This window comes from Sus scrofa, chromosome 6 (assembly GCF_054392235.1).
Source record: "Sus scrofa isolate SSC_HxYL_T2T_F1_AM1 chromosome 6, Sscrofa_HxYL_maternal_Yorkshire_Landrace_v2.0, whole genome shotgun sequence".
Taxonomy (NCBI): Eukaryota; Metazoa; Chordata; class Mammalia; order Artiodactyla; family Suidae; genus Sus; species Sus scrofa.
The window spans coordinates 162,667,715-162,688,223 of NC_139388.1; the positions used below are offsets into that span (position 1 = coordinate 162,667,715).

General features: G+C 42.3%; 1 protein-coding gene across 3 annotated transcripts in view; it reads right to left on the reverse strand.

Annotated features, from left to right (window-relative positions):
* Positions 1–20,509, reverse strand: part of TCEANC2 (transcription elongation factor A N-terminal and central domain containing 2) — a 41,618-nt gene that overhangs the window by 13,168 nt on the left and 7,941 nt on the right. For all 3 annotated transcript variants that reach the window (XM_005665408.4, XM_013999365.3, XM_003356456.5), the window contains exon 3: positions 12,759–12,900. In XM_005665408.4, coding sequence (XP_005665465.1) covers positions 12,759–12,900 — 142 coding nt within the window. The remainder of the gene's footprint in view (positions 1–12,758; positions 12,901–20,509) is intronic.

Genomic DNA, 20,509 nt, shown 5'->3' on the forward strand with positions numbered 1-20,509 from the left:
AAAAATGCATTTATTTTTACTAACATACATAACAGAAATTTTGAATGAAAGGGGAAATATACCATATAATATGGAAAGACTAGTATAGAGATGCCAATACAGAAACTAATTTGTAGATGTAATTACAATAAAAAGTCTCAACAGGCTGTTTTTATTAGAATACATTCAGATATCTTTAGACTTATTTTATAAAAACAAATATAAAATACTATTTTGAAAAAGAGAAATTATGAGATCTAACCAACCTTATAAGATATGAGAACATATTATACAGCAACTAAAATTATATGGACTGGCACCAAAAAAATAGATGGGTAGCTCTACGGAATAAAAAATGAAGCTCAGGAACAAACCCTATTATATATAAAATTTGGTATATAGTAAAAGAGGCACCAATGAACAAAAGGAAGTGGGGAAAAGGATGTGAATTTCAGAAAATGGGCAAAACATTTAGAAATCTCTCAGATTATGCCAACTGCAATAGCCCTCCACTTGCTTGATTTATTTACTCCCCACACATCTCCTGAAGGCCCACCCTTTGTACCAGGCAGAACGCTAGGCACTAGTCAAGCGGGGCTGAACAAGACAATGTCCTGCTTTAAAGGTTCTCGGAAGAGCATCCTGGAGGTGAGAAAAAATTCTGAAGGGAAGAAAAGAGTCTAACCAATTGTCTATCAAGAATTTTTATCTAGTCTTTCTCCTGCATGGGGAGAGGCATCAACGTTCATCACAAGAAGCAGGAGGAAGGGGAGGAATGCAGAGCCCGCATTAGAAGTGTCTCAAGGTGCTTCCGCACTGGCCATGCTGGAGGAGCTTCTGAAACACAGGCCACTTAAAAGCTGAAGTCAGTACTCAACACTTTCCTTTTTTGGGTAAAGCTCTCCATCTCCTTGAGATTATTCATTCAGAAAACAAGATTTTGTGCTGTTGGTCACTGTTGTAGATGCTAAAAATACAAGGGTAAATGAGATACCATAGGACCTCAAAAACCTCAATGCAGGACATTTTAGTACTTACTGCCTGCTGCTGAGGGTAGACAGTGAGTGAGACACCGCCCCTGGAATTTAACCAACACTCACCCTGCCAAAGTGTGCAAAGATCTGGGTACAAGAATATTCATTGAAGTGCTGGATGCATCACCAAAAAGCTAGAAACAACTGACAAGCTCATCATTAAGGGTCCAATTTGTTAAATGAATTATAGTCCATGCAAATAATGAATACTCTGCAGCCATTAAAGTCTGCAATAGCTTTACAGGTAGCAACATGGAAGATGGTTATTCGGTTTCGCAGAAGAGCATGCACAGCGTATAAGCCAATATTTATCTTTAAAATTACATTCGTGTGTATAGAAATATAAATACATGTATTTGTTTATATGCTGCGAAAAAGAGTCTAGAAGAATTTATAATGAAATTACTAACAAGGTTCTCCCCTGAGTAGCGGAACTGCATGCATCTCCAGTTGAGCTCACAGTCTCGCGGGTCGCTCGACCTGTAGGCAACCCTCATGGCAGGATATGCTCTCCTGGAGGCACCTTCAGGTTTCTCTGGAATGGAGGTCCTTCCTTTCGTGTGCACCTCACCCTATCCTTCTCTCTCCCCAAGAAAGGCACTGTTGATCCAGCGTTCCCTGAGAGAAACGAAGCTGCAGGAGTCCCTCAAAAGGAGTCCTTCTACTTGTTGAATCCAGTGGGCCTTCTCCATCCTGATGCTGCCTGATTGCCTCTGAAATATCCTCCTCCACTACTTTTTGAGATACCACCTCTTACTGGGTCTCCTCTTCCTTCTCCATCTCTTCACCTGGCTACATATGACTTGCTCAACCTTCAATTATCTGTGAACCCCAGGTGGGGCACAGTCCTCGGCCTCTTCTCTTCTTTCTCCACCTGTTCTCCCTGAGAAACCTTACCCACTCCTGTGGTCCAGTTGCTACCTGCAAGCAGACGACTCCCAAATATGTATCTCCAGGCCAAAGGCTCTCACTGAGCGCAAGACCCAGATAGCCAGACCCCTACTGGACATCTCCTCTGGCTTATTTTGCAAGCACCTCTAGCTCAGCATTTCCACAATGGAAAATGGAACTCATCATTATCCCCTTCAGTCCTTCCTCTTGCATGTCTTGTCACACATGGCACTAGCACTCGGCCGTCCTTTTAGGCTCCTTAACATTTCTGTATCTTTTCCTTGTCTTCACGCCCCTCTTTATTCTCACTGCTGCCCAGGTTCTCATCACGTCTCCATTACTTCTTAATGACTAACTAACCAATCTCTGTCCCCAGACTGGTCTTCTTCAACTCATTCTCTACACCAAAGTCGAATTAACCTTTTACAGGGTTTTTTTGTTTGTTTGTTTGTTTGTTTGTTTGCCATGCCCACGATGTGGCAGTTCCTGGGCCAGGGACTGAACCTGTGCCACAGCAATGACCAGAGCCACCACAATGACAATGCTAGATACTTAACCCATTGAGCTACGCAGAAACTCCAAATTAACCTTTTAAAAATGCAATTTGATCACATCATTCCCTATACCAGAAGTCCTTCAATGGCTCTCTCCACTGTCCTCAAATTAATTTCTAAGTACAGATTCAAGCCTTCAATGACCTGGAACGCCTTTGGCCACCTCTCACCATTTTTCTCTCTCTCCTTCCTGCCCTCGGTCGCAGCTTTCCTACCCCTCTGCCTCCAGGTGCTAAGTACTAGCCATAGAGAGCAGCTTGCATGCCCTCATTTTGGGTCAGGCTGTCTGGCCTTCTTACACTTCTGTACCTTAGCTCACACGTCCCCTCTGCCAAGGTTTAAATGTCCACTTTTCTCTCTAAACTTGATAGAATCATCTTAAGGACAGATCCCCATATCTTGCTCCAACTTATATTTCTAGCTCCTAGCACAGTGCCTACCAAAGAACAATCAAGAAATGTTTGCTGAACTGAATCAAACAGTTAAATTTTAAACAAAGAAAAACATTTACATTTGGCTTTCAAATTGCTTTTGTACTAACATTTGAATATGGATGCAGCTGATTGGGAAAATCACACAACTGCAAACAAAATAATGGAACTATACTGTAAAGAATTGAATCCACAAGTGCTGGGGAAATGAGAAGTTTCTCAGTCTTAACCATTGCTAAGAATTCTTCTTACTCGCTACTCCATATTTTATAGGAATTATCTCATTTAACTTTCGTAACAATGAATTAAATACTATTATTATATCTGTTTTTACAAATAAGAAACTTAAGTCCAGCAAAGCAACTTGCCCAAGGTCTCATAGACAGTAAGCATGGAAGCAGGATCTGTGCACAAGCAGCTTGACTCCAGAGCCTGCACACTTAACCCTAACACTCTGTCCTCCTCTGTCTGTACGGATTGGCATGCAGGGATTTCTCAATAAAGTTTTGTTGAGATAGTGTTGTTCACCTTCTTGATATTTCTAAATCGGAAGAGCACAAGGGGTGCTGAGAGGTGGCCAAAAGGCCGAAAACGTCAGCAAAAAGGCCAGAGCACGGGAATTACTGCTCCTGACCTGCAGGGGGCAGTACACCCCATAGATACTCCCAGGGAAGCCCCACTGAGACTGTCAGGAGGTTCTTCCAACACTTGGGAAACTACCCCAAGAAGGGCAGGGCCATAAGGGAGCCCTGGAAGGGGGTGGGGGTGCAAGATTTGCCAGCAAGAGGGTGACAGAGGGCAGAGTGACAGCAGAGAAGGCATTCAGTCTGAGGAAGAAAAAAAGAGAGGAGGCCTAGGGAACCCTCTTCTAGAAAAAGCAAGACAAAATGATAAACTTTAGATCACAAAGGGAATTTTGTGATTACAATCATAAAGTCGGTGAGCCACTGCATTTAATGCTTTATGTTTAACTCACTGAATTCTCAGAATAACACTACGAGGTAGGGGCTATTATGATCCTCCATTTGACAGGTAAAGAACCTGAGGAACTAAGAGGTTAAGGAACCTGTGCAGGACATGGCAAAAAAGAAGCAGGGCCAAGTTGCAAACACAGGCAGTTTGGCCCCAGAGCTCAGGTTTTAACCCTATACTGTTGCTTCTGATGACCACACATTCCTACCTCTTCCTGATTCAGATGAAAAAAATGAGGCCCATGACCTTTCCCCAAGGTCATAAGCTGGTCAGTAGCTGTATCGAGGAAGTTAATGATCTGCAAAAAGTCATTATTTGCTCCGTGAAGTTTACGTTTTAAAGCAAGCAGTGCCACTGGCTGGTCTTATGATCTAGGTCAAGTCCCCTGAGTTTAAGAGTAGGGGATTTCTGCATCCCAGCACACTATTTTAAGACAAATTCCCTGCAGAAGTAGTCTTTTGCTCCTTTAATAAACATTATCAAATACTTGGTAAGTACCAGGCCCGATGCTAGACTTTGGGATAGAATGTTGGGTGAGACACAGCCCTTTACTCAAGGAAACCCAGGTAGGTCTAGGCACAGGAAGAGACACCTAGACAAAAATAAGAGCACCAATGTGTTACAGGTCCTAAGACAGGATTCAAGGAGGAACTCCAGGGAGGACAGAGGAGTTAATTCGGCTGGCAGATGGGCCAGGGAATACCATGAAAGAGGCAATTTTTGTCCTGAGTCTTGGCATGCAGTAGAGTGAACAAGAGCATAGAACCTGAAAGAGCACAGCATAATTTGAGGGCTCTGGTGGGCAAAATAATGGTCCCCAAAGACATCCATGTCCTGATCCTCAGAACCTGTGGATATGTGACCTGACCAGGAAAAAGGGACTTCGCATATGTGATTAAAGTTAAGGACCCCGAGATGCGGAGATGAGCCTGGATTACCTAGGTGGGCCCGATATAATCACATGAGTCCTTAAAGGCAGAAGAGACCCAAGAGTGGGTCAGAGAAGATGAGGTGCAAGAAGAATTCAACTCACCATTGCCAGTTCTGGAGATGGAGGAAGAGAATCACAAACCACAGACAGCAGATGGCTTCTAGAAACAGGAAAAGGCAAAAACAGATTCTCCCCCGAGACTCCAGAAAAGAAATGCAGCCCTGCTGACACCTTGATTTTAGCTCACTGAGACTTCTAACCCACAGAAATGTAAGATAATAAATCTGTATTTTTTTGACTCACTAATTTTCTGGCGATTTGTTATGGCACTATTCATAGAAAATGAATACAGGAGCTAATCACTAGTTCAGGATTGCTGAAGCAATGGGAATCTATGGGACTATCTGAGAAGAGAAGGCTATTTGAAAGGTTCTTGCCACTAATTTGTTCCATGAACTTGGAAAAGTCAAATCACCTACCCATTCAGAGTTCCCGTCATAGCCCAGAGGAAACGAATCTGACTAGTATTCATGAGGACGCAAGTTTGATCCCTGGCCTCGTTCAGTGGGTTAAGGATCCAGCGTTGCTGTGAGCTGTGGTGTAGGTCACAGACGTGGCTCGGATCTGGTGTTTGCTGTGGCTCTGGCGTAGGCTGGAGGCTGCAGCTCCGATTAGACCCCTAGCCTGGGAACCTCCATATGCTGTGAGTGCGGCCCTAAAAAGCAAAACAAACAAACAGCCAAACAAAAAACAAATCACATACCCATTCATTCACTAACTCATTTATTCATTCCACATTGGGACAGAATGTTGAGTAAGACACATTTTTAGCTTCATAGAGATTATGCTTTGTCTGGGTCTTAAAGGAGAAGTAAGAGCCTGCCACAGACAAAAGTGCACCTCTGGGTTTCCGGAGGCAGCATGATATGGCATAAGACCATCTTAGCTTTGTCACTTAGTATCTGGTTTTCTGACCTGGGGCAAGTTACTTTAAACTCTCTAAGCCTCGGCGTTCCCATTTGTGAAATGAGAAAATAATATTTACCTTACAGAACTGCTATATCGATCCAATGAAGTCACAGATGTGAAAGCACTTTGTAAGGAGAGGGTTTTTTGTTGTTGATCAATCACAAATGGAAATCAGATCAATGTGATTGACTTAAAACTCTTCCCAGAATATGTATATCTACAGTATTGCAAAAGTAGAGCCTCTGTGCCTATAAGGTTGAGAGTGCAAGGCCTAACTGCACTGCCTCATCAGCCGTTCACTCGATACCCCTTGTCCGCTGGTTTCCTTTTATAATAAACCAGGCTTCTGCTTGGCTGGCCCTCAATTTCCCAGACAGTGAGGCCACTCACTTCCCCTGCCTCTCAAAATGATCTCCTCCTTAGCCCGCACATCACTGCACTGCCAGCTTCTCTCCCCTCCCTAATTACACTCCCTCTGCCTCTTCATCGGCTCCTCTTCCTCTCCCCACTTCCCCACCACGAACATTCTCCCCAGTTCAATCTTTCAGCCCTTTAATATTTTCTTTTACTCAGAGGATTCGTCTACTTTCGTGATTTTAAGCAAAGGCTTCCCGGCAAATGTCTTCCAAATACATATTTTTAGTTGCAAACTCTCATCTGAGTTGCCATCCTACATCTCCAACCGCTTGCTGGACATTTTCACCTAAAGAGTTTATGTCAGAGCAAACACTGACTAAATGGGAATACTAGGAGAAAATTCCCATTTGAAGTACACAAGAAAAGGCACTAAATTCTGATTTAAAAGAGGGCTTGAGCAGATGGTAGAACGGTAGAATGGTAGAGATGTCCAATAAAACAAAGGCACATATGGCTGGAGTTCAGGGCACAAAGGCAGCCTGCTAACCAAGAAAGCACACTGCCCCAAGAGACCTGGGTTCTCATTACACCTCTGGGGCTAACTCACTATGTGGCCCTGGATAAGTCACTTCATCACTCTGAGTCTGAATTTCCTTGTTTATAATCCAAGTAGCTAAATGGATTTAAGAGTTTAGGACATGGACATTTATTAAGTTCAGAAACAGATAGCAAAAACTATAAGATCTTAACAGTACATGGACAAAGAACGCAAATAATTCACAAAAAAAGGGCAAAGGACCAACAAACACAGAGAAAACAATTCATTATATGCAGCAAATGAAAACAGGATGCTATTTTCACCTATTAAATTAGTAAGATTTTAAGAAAACATTAGCAATATAAATTGGAACAAAGTTTTCAAAAAAATCTAAGATTCAGAGATAGATCAGGATAGGAGCTGTACACCCAAGAGTTGTCTGAATTAACGCCTCAGTTAAGCTCGAGAACTGGACAGCCTCTCTGGCTAAGTGCTCTAAAGCAGCAACCAAAGACTGAGGTCTGAGGTTTATGGAAAAGTACCCCCTGTAAGAAATCAGGGCACAAAGAAGAAACAGAGACAGGCAAGAAATAGGAACAGAGAATGCTAGAAAGGGCCATGGAGAAAATTTTGCTTGAAATTATCATTTTCATTCATTTGATTTCATTCATATCATAAGCTTCTGCCATATGCCACACTAATGCTTAAAGCGCATTGATGAGTAAAATACATTGCATGGTCCTGCTGGCAGAGAGTTGCTGTATAGCAAAGAAAAAACAACTAAGTAAATAATTAAATAAGTAATTACAAACTCAGATAAGGGCTTGAAGGAAATAAACATTTAAAAAATAGATAAAGAATTGGCAACAAGTTCTGTGTCATTTATGTCAACAGAAAAGGGAGCAATCAATGGTTTCAAATTCATGGTTCTGGGAAGATGAGAACTAGACAAGGCTATTGGATTTGGATAGAAGGAAATAATTGTGTCCTGAGAGAGAATGGTGGTTGTGGGAGAAGCCAACATGAAAATAATTTTTTTTTTTTTTTTTTTGGTCTTTTTACCATTTCTTGGGCCGCTCTCACGGCATATGGAGGTTCCCAGGCTAGGGGTCGAATCGGAGCTGTAGCCACCGGCCTACGCCAGAGCCACAGCAACGCAGGATCCGAGCCGCGTCTGCGACCTACACCACAGCTCACGGCAACGCCGGATCGTTAACCCACTGAGCAAGGGCAGGGATCGAACCCGCAACCTTCTAGTTCCTAGTCGGATTCCTTAACCACTGCGCCATGACGGGAACTCCAACATGGAAATAATTTAATGAAGGAGTGGGAGGGGCAGAAATGGGAGTTGTGATTATTAATAGTTTTTCAAGGAATTTGGCTATAAAAGAAAGAAGACAAACAAGGCGTCTAAAAAAAAAAAAAAAAAAAGCAGAGAGTTAAAGGGGAAGATTTAAGTGCATCTGAAGGCAGAAAGAGCCAGTCAGGAGGGAATGAGTGGCAACAAAATAAGAGGCATCTCATCTCTACGGTCGATCCCTGCAAAGTCTGGTCCATTCTCCCTGCAAAGGTCTCCCTATGAACCTGTCACTCAATAGGTTAGATTCTCTCCTATTTTAAAAATCAGAACTTTCTTCAATCCCACATGCCCTTTCTGATACTGCTGCCTCTCTCTTTCCTTTCAACACCAAACTTCTTGAAAAAGAGTTGACTATTTTCGGTTTCATTTCCTTACCTCCTGCTCACTCTTCAAGCTTCTGCCCTTAACCCTGCCTTTGAAACAGTCCTTACCAAAATCATCATCATTTGGCCTTACTTTGCAAAATCCAATGTGCAATTTTTAGAATTAGCTTATTTGGCCCTTTGACAACAATAGACACTGCTGACCAATCCCCTCCTCAGAAGCACTCCTTCCCACTCCATGACAGGCTCTCTCCTGTTCCCTGGTCACACCCCCGTCTCCTACAAGTCTCTTGCACACGGGTGTGCTTCAGGATTGGGGCTCGGCTCCTCACTTTCGTACGTACTCTTCCCAGGCTACTGCCTCAGGTCTGACTACACGCTGCTGACCCTCAGGTATCTATTTGCTCCGTTCCGTTCCTCCTTAGCGTTAGCCTCGTACAGCCAACATCCTGCTGGACACTTCCTCTTGGATCCCCCACAGTTTGCCAAACACAGTTAAGTCTAAAACTGAACTTATTATCCCCCCGCAACCTGCTTCCTATCTTAATGAAAGGTGCTGCCATCCGCCTTGCTGCCTAGACCAGAAATCTGGGCCTCAGCCTTTACTCTCTTATCTTCATTCCCAACATCCAATCCACCTTCAGGTCCTTTGGGTTTTACTGTATTTACGACTCTTGATTCCAACCACATTTCTCCACCCTCCTGACGACTACCCCATCCAGGCCATCCTCATTTCTCATCCAGATATTGCAGTAGCTTCTCAAAGGGGCTTCCTGCCTCTAGGTGTGTTTTTCTCCAACACTTTTCCCACGTGGCAGACAGAGTTTTCTAAACTGCAGAGCTGAATATGTCACTCCTCCATTCAAAGATCCTTCAATAACCACCACTTATTCTCTCTAGGGTCGGAGGCTTTACAGTGGACTAAAGCTACCCTGTCACTGCCACACAACCAGATTCTGGATAAAAACCACTTCAAAAAACAGTAAGTGGAGGCTAAAGGGGTGGGGTTAACCTAAGGGTGGATGTTAACAGCAACACTACTGAAATACTTAGCTTAGGGCCAGTGGTGAGGTGGGAGAGCTAATTCTGGGACTCTGATCCTGAGTTAGGATCCTTGAGAGCTGTGCTAACGCATTTCAGGTCCTAAGTCATCCTTGACTACTGGCACAAACAAAAAAAGAAGCTAATCCCTTCACCAGGGAAGGTTTTCCGATTTAGCCCCACAGAATTCCCACAGATCGGAAGAAAATAACGAGCTCACAATTACAAATCAAGAAGCACATGGGAAGGCAAGCACCAAGAGAGTCAGCAGAAACAATAACAACGGGTTTAAATCCCAAGGATTTCAATTACTAGAACAGTCAGAAGAATACAGAAGAACTATACATTAAATGCTAAAAGAAATAAAAGGCACAATCACAAGTATATACAAATAACATTTAAAAGAAACAGATTTTCGGGGTAAAAGAAAATTTGTAAAAATAAAAAATAGTTTTTGAAAGAACTCAATGAATGGGTGAAATAACAAATTAGAGTCAACTGAAAAGAGAATCAGTGACTTGGAAGACATATACCTAAAGAAATTGCTCAGAATTCTATGTGAGACAAGAGGACATTCAAGCTAAAATAAAAGGTCTAGCATACTTTTAATTATAGAATCCCAGAACAAATGACTAGAGAGAATGAAAGAGAGGTGTGCTTTTGAAGAGATAATGGTTGTAAAACTTCTGTAAATGAACATATATCTGCAGTTCCAGAAGGTAGAATATATCTAGGTTAAAAAAAAAAGAAATACATGTGCGATAGCCAGGCTACAAGACAGCCCGCACTGAGCCTCACCTCTTGGTATTCATAACCTGTGTGCAGTTGTCTCCCAGACGGTACCCAGGTTGGTCTGCGTGATCAATAGAACATAACAGAAGTGAGAGTATGTCACTTTCAAGATTAGGTGGTAAAGAAGACACTATGGCTTCCATCTTGGTTGTTCTCTTGGATCACTTATTCTGGGGAAAGTCAGCCAACCCGTCCTGAGCAGCCCAAGGGAGAGGCCCAGGTGATAAGAAACTGAGACCTCCTACCAGCAATTTCACAAATGAGCCATTATGAGCAGATCTCCAAGCCCTGGCTAAGCTTTCAGATGACTAGAGCCCAAGCCAACAGCTTGACTATAACCTCTTAAGAGACCATGAGCCAGAAGCACCCAAACAAGCAGCTCCCAGATTCCTGACTCTCAGTAAACCTGTGTAAGATAAGAAATACTTCAGCTGCTAAATTTGAGGATAATTTTTACACAGAGACAGGTAACCAATACACATGCTAAGACCAAACAGTTTCAAATGGCTTACAAAGAGCCTTCTCCAACTGGTCCAGACTCTCTCTCCAGCATACTACATTTCGAATACACCACGATTCTTTTAGTTTCTGCAGTGCACCATGTTCTCTCCCACCCCCAGCCCTCTGTTCAACTCTCATGATGTAACCCTGCCTGATACATTCTTTAACATCTCTCTACTCCCAACACTTATCCTCCTCGGACTAACTTCTCCCCATCATCAGAGCACTCATCACATTGTGTGAAAAAGTCTTGTTAAACTGCCTGTCCTTCCATTAGACTGCAGGCTCCCAAAAGGTGAGGATAATACCTTTCTCCTTCATTATTACACCAGCATAGTTCTTAGCGCAAAGAAGGTACCAATAGATATCTGTCCCTTATAACCCACAGGATAGGAACAGACAAGAGGCTAAAGGCGGAAGAATATAAATATTCTCAGGCAATGATCCAAATGAATCTTTAGCGTAGCAACTGATGTAACTACAAAGGAACCAAGGACTTCTTATATTCCATACAACTCAGGTTTGCGCCAGGTTTAGGGTAGGGTCAAGATTCAAAAGTTGGATGGTTTCCAGCTCTTAAGCCATACCCCTTTGTTGTGGTTTCATTATGATTCTTGAATAGAAATCTCTGAACATGAGACACACCCATTCTTGAAAGAACACTCCAATTGTATGCCAAGGACAAAAAGAAAAGATTTTTTTTAAAGTATCATCTGCTCTATATTTGTAGGACAAGTTCAGCCTATTATGTTGATATTTAAGATGTGATTTTAAGTGGTATTTACAGTGTGCCTAAATATGAACATGTACATACACATATGTACGTGTATACATGTCATAAAATATTAACCACTACTTCCCTCTACTGGTGGAAATACCTTATCTGCTCAAATGAATGGTCTTATTGCCCTCTAGTGACCACAACCTATAAAGAGAAAATCCAGCAGCAGATGGGAGAATCTCCTTGGCCATAATGATAGGGTTTTATGTTCTTTAAGATCCAATTTCCTCAGATTCTGGTTTATATTACAGGGGTGCAACTCTCAAGACTCTTGGCGGGGGGCCCCCAGGGGGATTTCACACAGCTCACACCAGCTGTTAGTGCCAGGCTGAAGCTGCTCTCTCTCCTGCTTCTCATGAACAAGAGGTCAAGGGGAGGCAGAGAAGGCAATGGCTGCACTGGTGAGGGCAAGAACAGCAGCTGTGAAGGCCGACCCTGGACTCCCTGGGGACTTAGGAGCAGCTTGAGGAACACATGTTGGCCCTCCCTCGCGTATTATTCACAGTTGTGTACTGTACTAAAGTGGTAATTCAACGTAGTTCCTGGCTTACCTCTTAAAATAGCTCCAATGCTGCAATAAATGATGTGGCAGCAAATGCTGCTATCATTTTGTTTTTATAAACCATGCTTCGGATGTTATTTCTACTCAAGACTGAAAAGCCAAGATTTAACTGAAATGTCACCTCTGCTTATGGAGCCTTTTCTGAATTCCCCAGACAGAAGTGACTGCTCTGTCCTCTGTGCCAGCATATACCTTGTTCAGATCAGAATGGTACTGTGGACATAATCTATATGTTTTTGGTTTGTTTTTTTTTTTAATAGCCTACACTAGTTTACTACTCTCATTTGTCTACATGCTTGTTTATCCACCAAACCCCAGGGATCTTGAGGTCACGAGTCATGTCTTCTTCATTTTTGCACGCTAAGCATCAAGCACACCCAAAATGTTATCCACAGATCATGCCAGTTACCAGTCCAAGCAGTAAGTATGGAAACTGAAGTAAACATTTAGGAATTTTTATAGCAGTTTAACAAAGTAATTCTACATCTATTGAATCTGATTTTTTTCTTAGAAGTTGGGCTTGTATTTCGCATATTTTAATTTCCCTTTCCTGGTAATTTTTATTTTATTATAAGAGTATTAGTCTGCAACCAATGGAGAATTTTTTAAAACAGTGGTCCCTCACCACAGATAGTTTGAGAAGCACTGATAAGATGGACAACTTAATGTTTGAGGGAGGGAGGAAAGGAGAAGGAAAGAAACAAAATATAAGCACATCTCGTGAAGTTCAGAAGGAACATACCAATCCTTGTTGATTTTAACACTTCCCTGGACGGTATTTTCTTCTTTAATTCTCGTAAGACTTCAACTAGATTCTCTTTGGTTTGATCAGGAAGCTCCAACATAGTTTTCCATCTTTTTATGTCTTCTATGACCACAACTCTCTGGGAAAAAGAAAAGTCATTTGGAAAATGGAACATTTTCATTAGAAAGATATCTGCCTTCACCTGAGCTAATGGGGCTCCTATTGATATATGAATTATTGATTATGACCTGAACCAAAGCATAGTATGTGTGATGGCCCCAAATGATGGGTAATTGCTTAAAAGCAGCTCCTGCTTACGGCAAATCAGGAAGAGAGTTACATTTATTAGGAAAGTGCAAGTTTTAATCTTACCGTGTCAGACACCACCGGGCACTTAGCACTGAGAGGCAGTAAGGAGGGAAAAGGAAAAACGATGCCGCGGTGGATCAACCCCATGGCTCACTTAAGTGTCTTAATTCATAGGCAAGGACAGAGAGCAGAGAAGTCATAAAGACATATTTATTTCAACAATAAAAAGCACACACTTCAACAACTCCTCACTTCCTGGATGATAAAATTCAAACCCTTTTTTGTTTAAAGAATTTTTTAAAACTTCAAACACACGAAAAGGTAGAGTGGGAGTTCCCATTGTGGTTCGGTGGAATCGAATCTGACTAGTATCCATAAGGACGTGGGTTTGATCCCTGGACTCGCTCAGTGGGTTAAGGATCCGGCATTGCTGTGAGCTGTGGTGTAGGTCGCAGGTGTGGCTCGGCTCTGGTGTTGCTGGTAGCTGTGGTGTAGGCCGGCAGCTACAACCCCAATTCAACCCCTAGCCTGGGAACCTCCATATGCCATGGGTGTGGCCCTTAAAAAGAAAAAATAAACAAAAAATAAAAAGGTAGAGTAACTCACTACTTACAATGAAAACAAAGTTAACATCTTGCCATTTCACATAAAACAATAAAATACTGTAAAGTATCTTTTGTTTGTTTGTTTTTCGTCTTTTTAGGGCTGCACCCACAGCATATAGACGTTCCCAGGCTAGGGGTCTAATCGGAGCTGTAGCTGCCGGCCTACACCAGAGCCACAGCAACCCGGGATCCGTGCCATGTCTGCGACCTACACCACAGCTCACAGAACGCCAGATCCTTAACACACTGGACAAGGCCAAGTCAGATTGTTTCTGCTACGCCACAACAGGAACTCAAGTTCAAGTATCTTTACACCCTTCACCTTTCATTCCCTTCCTTCCATTCCTAGAAGAATCTACCATCTTAAAGTTGACATGTGTCTTTCCATTAAATGTAAAGTATTAACAATTAAGGAATCTGGGTGAAAGGAACAAGGAAGATCTTTGTACTGTATCGCAACTTCTCTGTAGTTTTGAAATTATTTCAACTAAGTTTTTTTTTTTTTCCTTTCCTTTTTTAGGGCCACACCCGTGGCATATAGAAGTTCCCAGGCTAGGGGTTGAATCAGAGCTACACCTGCAGTCTACTACAGTCACAGCAACACACAGGATCCGAGCCATGTCTTCGAACTACACCACAGCACATGGCAACGCTGGATCCCTGACCTACTGAGCGAGGCCAGGGATCGAACCCACATCCTCATGGATACTAGTCAGATTCACTTCCTCTTTGCCACAACAGGAACTTCAAGAACTATTTTTTTAAATAGTAAATTGGGAGACAAAAAATAAAACTGCTTTTATAGTTATAAAAATTTGTTTTTGTCTTGTATCATCATTACCCTGCAGAGGTGGGCCCAGTTAGGGTCTGGAAGGGGACAGAAAGACTTCTCGTAATATTCTATTTCTTTCTTTTATTTTTTTGGCTTTTTGTCTTTTTAGGGCCACACCCGTGGCATATGGAGGTTCCCAGGCTACGGGTCTAATCAGAGGTGTAGCTGCCAGCCTGCACCACAGCCACAGCAACGCCATATCCGAGGTGCATCTGTGACCTACACCACAGCTCACAGCAATGCCGGATCCTTAACCCAATGAGTAAGGCCAGGGATCAAACCTGCAACTTCATGGTTCCTAGTCAGATTTGTTTCTGCTTTGCCACGACAAGACAATATTCTATTTCTTGAGCTGGATACTGGTGACACAGGTTATGTTCTTTGTGAAAATTTATTAAGATGTACACACTCATGATTTGTCCACTTTTTTACATGCATGTGATAGTTCAATAAAAAGCAACCCCAGAAAGGTCTCAACTCCCTCCCTGGCTGGGGTCCAGCTTAGCTGCCCGTGGTGGAAGAAGGGGATGTCTGACTTCACTATTTTCCCATCCATCTTTGCCTCTCCTCCCGCATCTGCTTGTTTGCTTTGCTCTCTGACCTTTCAGGTTTGAAACTAGGAAAAGGAGGGGAGGAGAGGGGTAGGAAAAGCCTAATTTTGGGTCGTGATGCTACACTGCTCAGGTTTCTGCACTCTCTATACTGGGTAGACATTTAAAAGCTGACTCTCTCAGAAGGTGCTTTTGTGGTTCCATGTAGAACTCCCATGGTTGAGCTTCACCTGCAATTCCTACAACAGTAGCAAGACCTCTTCCAGCTGCTTATAGGTCCACACTAAGTCTCCAGTTTCTGGCAACCTGATTCTCTCTGTGAGGGTCCCACTGCTTTCCAAGGATCCTTTAATTCAACTCTCGGCCAGCCAGCATTTGCCCCACTACGCCTACATCATCACCCTGACCAACTCTGATGCGGACAGCCTTCTCCGCGCATCCACTTCTCCTTACGGTAGGAGCTGCCACCCTCTGGTTTCAGATGTTCCCAGGCACAGGTCTGGCCTCTGTGTCCACCAACTCCAAGAACTGAGGTCAAGTTCTCCAAGGGACCACGCCTCAGACCTCCCATTTCATCTAAAGGAACTCTCTCTCCTCTCTTCCTTCAACTTTCTTTATTGCCTAAGGTAGCTGATGGGTTCAGAATTCCATGTACTGCCTTCCCACGTTCTGCAAAGACCATCTAGAATAACATTTGGGAATGTCATTTTATACCTATTGCTTTGTTTTCAGCCTTTAGCGGTCTTAGCTAAAGTTGAAACAGAGTCCTTTTTATGATCTGTTACAATATAAAATATTGTGTTAAATGGTATGAAAAATAAATAAATGAAGCCAGGTGAGGGGGTACTTTCAGTAGGAAGGAAGTGTAAATATCATATTCCGCAACTTGCTTTTTCCACACAATATATTTTCTTGATTTATCCATATGGATACATACAAACCTAGTTGATCCATTTTAATAGTATTGGATAATATTCCATTATTTTTATATACAAATATGTTAGAATTTAAAAACCGATTCCCCTAATGGATCTTTAGGGAGTTTTCCCCCTCATATTTTTCCTATTATAAGCATTGCTTTGATGAACTCCCACTACATATTCATATGTCTTCCATTCCTTTACTTTCAACTTTTCTGGGTCATTATGCTTTAACAGCCTATGGCTGCTTTATTTTGCTCCCCCCTCATCCAATCTGAGAATCTCTATCTTTTAATAGGCATGTTTAATCCATTTGCATCGATCATGATTACTGACATATTGGACATACCTTCTCTTTGCTTTTTTCCCTTATCTTTTAAAAGCCTGAGTTTTCTTTAATCTTTTTTTTCATGGTTGGAAATTACACATTCTATTTCTATCATTTTAGTGTTTGCCTCTACAATTTTTAAGATACATATTCAATGAAATCTATACCAGTATCCTCAACAAAGAAGCTTTTTTTGTAGGACAGATTTTCTGTTTTTTCCTCCAAATCTGCCTGTTTTCTTTTCATACTGTCTTGTTCTTATCTCATCATTCCTATTCCTTTATCTCTGTGAACATTTTAAATATATTTAAAGTCTCTTTCAGACTGTTCTCCTATCTGTCCTTCTTGGGGAAGAAATTCTATTAGTTACATCTTCCTGCTCATTTGCTCTCCTGGTAATTTATTTTCTTGTAAAGTTTTGTAATTTTTGACCATAAATTCATTTTTAATGGAGATTGTTTTCCTTGGAAGTCCTGTGTACTCTAGATTGTGAAGTGTCTTAACAGGGAAATCTCACTTCTGCCAAGCCCTTTCCCTGGTCTGGGCCAGTTTTTATGTTAATTTTTCAGCTGTACAAATACTATAATTTTTTTTAAAAAATTATACACACACACACACACACACACACACACACGGCAGTAAGAGTGAGGTTCTAATTTCTTTTTTTTTTTTTTTTTTTTTGTCTTTTTGTCTTTTTGTTGTTGTTGTTGCTGTTGTTGCTATTTCTTGGGCCGCTCCCGTGTCATATGGAGCTTCCCAGGCTAGGGGTTGAATCAGAGCTGTAGCCGCCGGCCTACGCCAGAGCCACAGCAACGCGGGATCCGAGCCGCGTCTGCAACCTACACCACAGCTCACGGCAACGCCGGATCGTTAACCCACTGAGCAGGGGCAGGGACCGAACCCGCAACCTCATGGTTCCTAGTTGGATTCGTTAACCACTGCGCCACGACGGGAACTCCAAATTTCTTTCGTTTCCTTTTCCTTTTAGGGCTAGGGCCACACCTACAGCATATGGAAGTTCCCAGGCTAGGGGTCGAATGGGAGCTGCAGCTGCCAGACTACACCACAGCCATAGCAATGTGGGATCTAAGTTGCATCTGTGACTACACCACAGCTTGTGGCAATGCCGGACCCATAACCCACTAAGCAAGGCCAGGGATCAAATGTGCTTCCTCACAAATACTAGTCGGATTCTTAACCTACTGAGCCACAAGAGGAACTCCCTCTAATTTCCTTTTTCTTTCTTTTTTTTGTTTTTTGTTTTTTGTTTTTAGGGCTGCATGTGCAGCAGATGTAAGTTCCCAGGTTAGGGGTTGAACTGGAGCTGTGGCTATCTGCCTACGCCACAGTCACAGCAACAAGGGATCCAAGCTGTGTCTGCAACCTACACCACAGCTCACAGCAACACCAGATTCTTAACCCACGGAGTGAGGGCTGAGATCAAACCTGCATCCTCTTGGATACTAGTCGGGTTCTTTAACCACTGAGCCATGAAGAGAACTCCTTTTTTATTGGTCGTTATTATTGTATTTGTTATAATCTTTGATCAGTGATCAATGATCTCTGATGTCACTATTATGGTTCTTTTGGGGTGCCACAAACCATGCCCATAAAAAATAAACTTAACTGATAAATGTTCCGACTGCTCCACCACTAGGCCATTTCCCCATCTCTCCATCTCCTTGGGCTTGCTATTCCCTGAGACAATACTGAGATCAGGTCAGTTAACAGCCCTACAATGGCCTCCGGGTGTTCAAGCGAAAGAAAGAGTAGCACTGTCTCTCATTTTAAATCAAAAGCTAGAAATGGGAGTTCCCGTGGTGGCGCAGTGGTTAACGAATCCAACTAGGAACCATGAGGTTGCGGGTTCGGTCCCTGCCCTTGCTCAGTGGGTTAACGATCCGGCGTTGCCGTGAGCTGTGGTGTAGGTTGCAGACGCGGCTCGGATCCGGCGTTGCTGTGGCTCTGGCGTAGGCCGGTGGCTACAGCTCCGATTCGACCCCTAGCCTGGGAACCTCCATATGCCGCAGGAGCGGCCCAAGAAATAGCAACAACAGCAACAACAACAACAACAGACAAAAAGACAAAAAAGACAAAAAAAAAAAAAAAAAAAAAAAAAAAAAAAGCTAGAAATGACCAAGCTTAGTGAGGAAAGCATGTTGACAGCTGAGTCAAGTTCAAAGCAGGCCTTTTGCATCAAGCAATTAGCCAAGTTGTGAATGCAAAGGAAAAGTTCTTTAAGAAAATTAAAAGTGCTACTCTAATGAACACAGCATATGTTCTTATTGCATACATGGAGAAAGTCTTATTGCTATAACGGAGAAAGCTTTAGTGGTCTGCATACATCAAACGAACTACAATGTTCACTAAAGCCAAAGCTTAATCTAGAGCAAGGCTTTAGCTCTCTTCAGTTCTACGACGGCTGAGAGAGCTGCAGAGAAAAAAGTTTGAAGCGGCCGAGGCTGGCTCATGAGGTTTAGGGAAGAAGGCATCTCCATAACATAAAAGTACAAGGTAAAGCAGCAGGTGCTGAGGTGGAAGCTCTAGCAAGTTATGCAGAAGATTTAGCTAAGATAATTAATGAAGGTAGCTATACTAAACGACAGATTTTCAATGTAGATGAAATATCATTTTGGAAGAAGATGCCTTCTCGGGTTTGCATAGCTAGAGAGGAGAAGTCAAAGCGGTAAGGAACTGGCAGACTCTTTTACTAGGGGCTAAAGCAATTGGTGATTTTGTTGAAGCCAATCCTCATTCATAACTTTGAAAATCCTAGGGTCCTTAATAATTTCATGAAAGCTACTCTGCCAGGGCTCTACAAATGGAACAACAAAGCCTGGAGGACAGCACATCTGTTTACAATACAATTTACTGAACATTTTAAGCTCACTGTTGAAAACTATCACTCAGAAATAAAGATTCCTTTCCAAATATCACTGCTCAAGGACAATACACCTGGTCACTAAAGAGCTCTAGATGTATGAGATTAATGTTTTCCCTGCCTGCTAACACAGCATCCTTCCTGCCGCCAGAAGATCAAGCAGTAATTTTGACTTTCAGGTCCTAGAATATACTCCTAGATATGCATATATCTAGAAATACATTAAAAGTACATTTCATAAGGCTATAGCTGCCATAGACAGTGACTCCTCTGATGACAAAGTAAATTGAAAAGCTTCAGGAAAGAACTCAACATTCTAGATGCAAGTAAGAATATTCATGATTCATGGGAAGAAGTCAAAATATCAACATTAACAAGAGTTTGGAAGAATTTGATTACAATTCTCACAGATGACTTTAAAGAATTCAAGACTTTAGCAGAGTAATTAACTGCAATTGTGATGGAAAGTGCAAGAGAACTAGAATTAGAAGTGGAGCCTGAGGATGCGACTGAATTGCTGCAATCTCAAGAAAAACTTTAATGGAAAGGAGTTAATTCTTATGGATGAGCTAAGAAAGAGATTTCTTGAGATGAAATCCACTCCTGAAGATGCTAAGAAGACTGCTGAAAGGCCAACAAAGGATATGACATAAACTTAGTTGATAAAGCAGCAGCAGGGTTTGGTGGGCTTCCCTTCATTTAAGAAGTTCTATTGTGAGTAAAATGCTATTAAACAGCATTGCACGCTACAGAGAAACCATTCATGAGAGGAAGAATCAATCGATGTGGCAAACTTCACTGTGTTATTTTAAGAAACCACCCCGAAATTCAGCAACCACCACTACGATCAGTCAGCAGCCATCAACATCCAGGTAAGACCCTCCATTAGCAAAAAGACGACAACTCGCTGAAGGCTCAAATGACGGTTGGCATTTTTTAGCAATATTCTAAAATTAAGGTATGTACACTTTTTCAGACATAATGCTACTGCACACTTAAAAGACTACAGCACAGTGTAAACATAAACTTTTACATGCACTGGGAAACCAGAAATTAGCTTTACTGCAGTGGTCTGAGGTCAGACCTGCAGTATCTCCAAGGCAGGCCTGTATCTTCAGCTCCCACTTAGAGCTCTGGGTTTGGATTTCCCCTCTCTTCCTGGTACTTGAGGGTTTTTCTTTCTTCTTTTCATGCTCAGCTGTGTACTCGAAACTTTTTCACCAGCGCTTCTATCTGGTTAGAGTGAAGGTAGGGGTTCCACATCAGATCATTCCAGCATAAGGTACTATAGAAGCCCAAGCTCTTTAGCATGGTATAAAAAG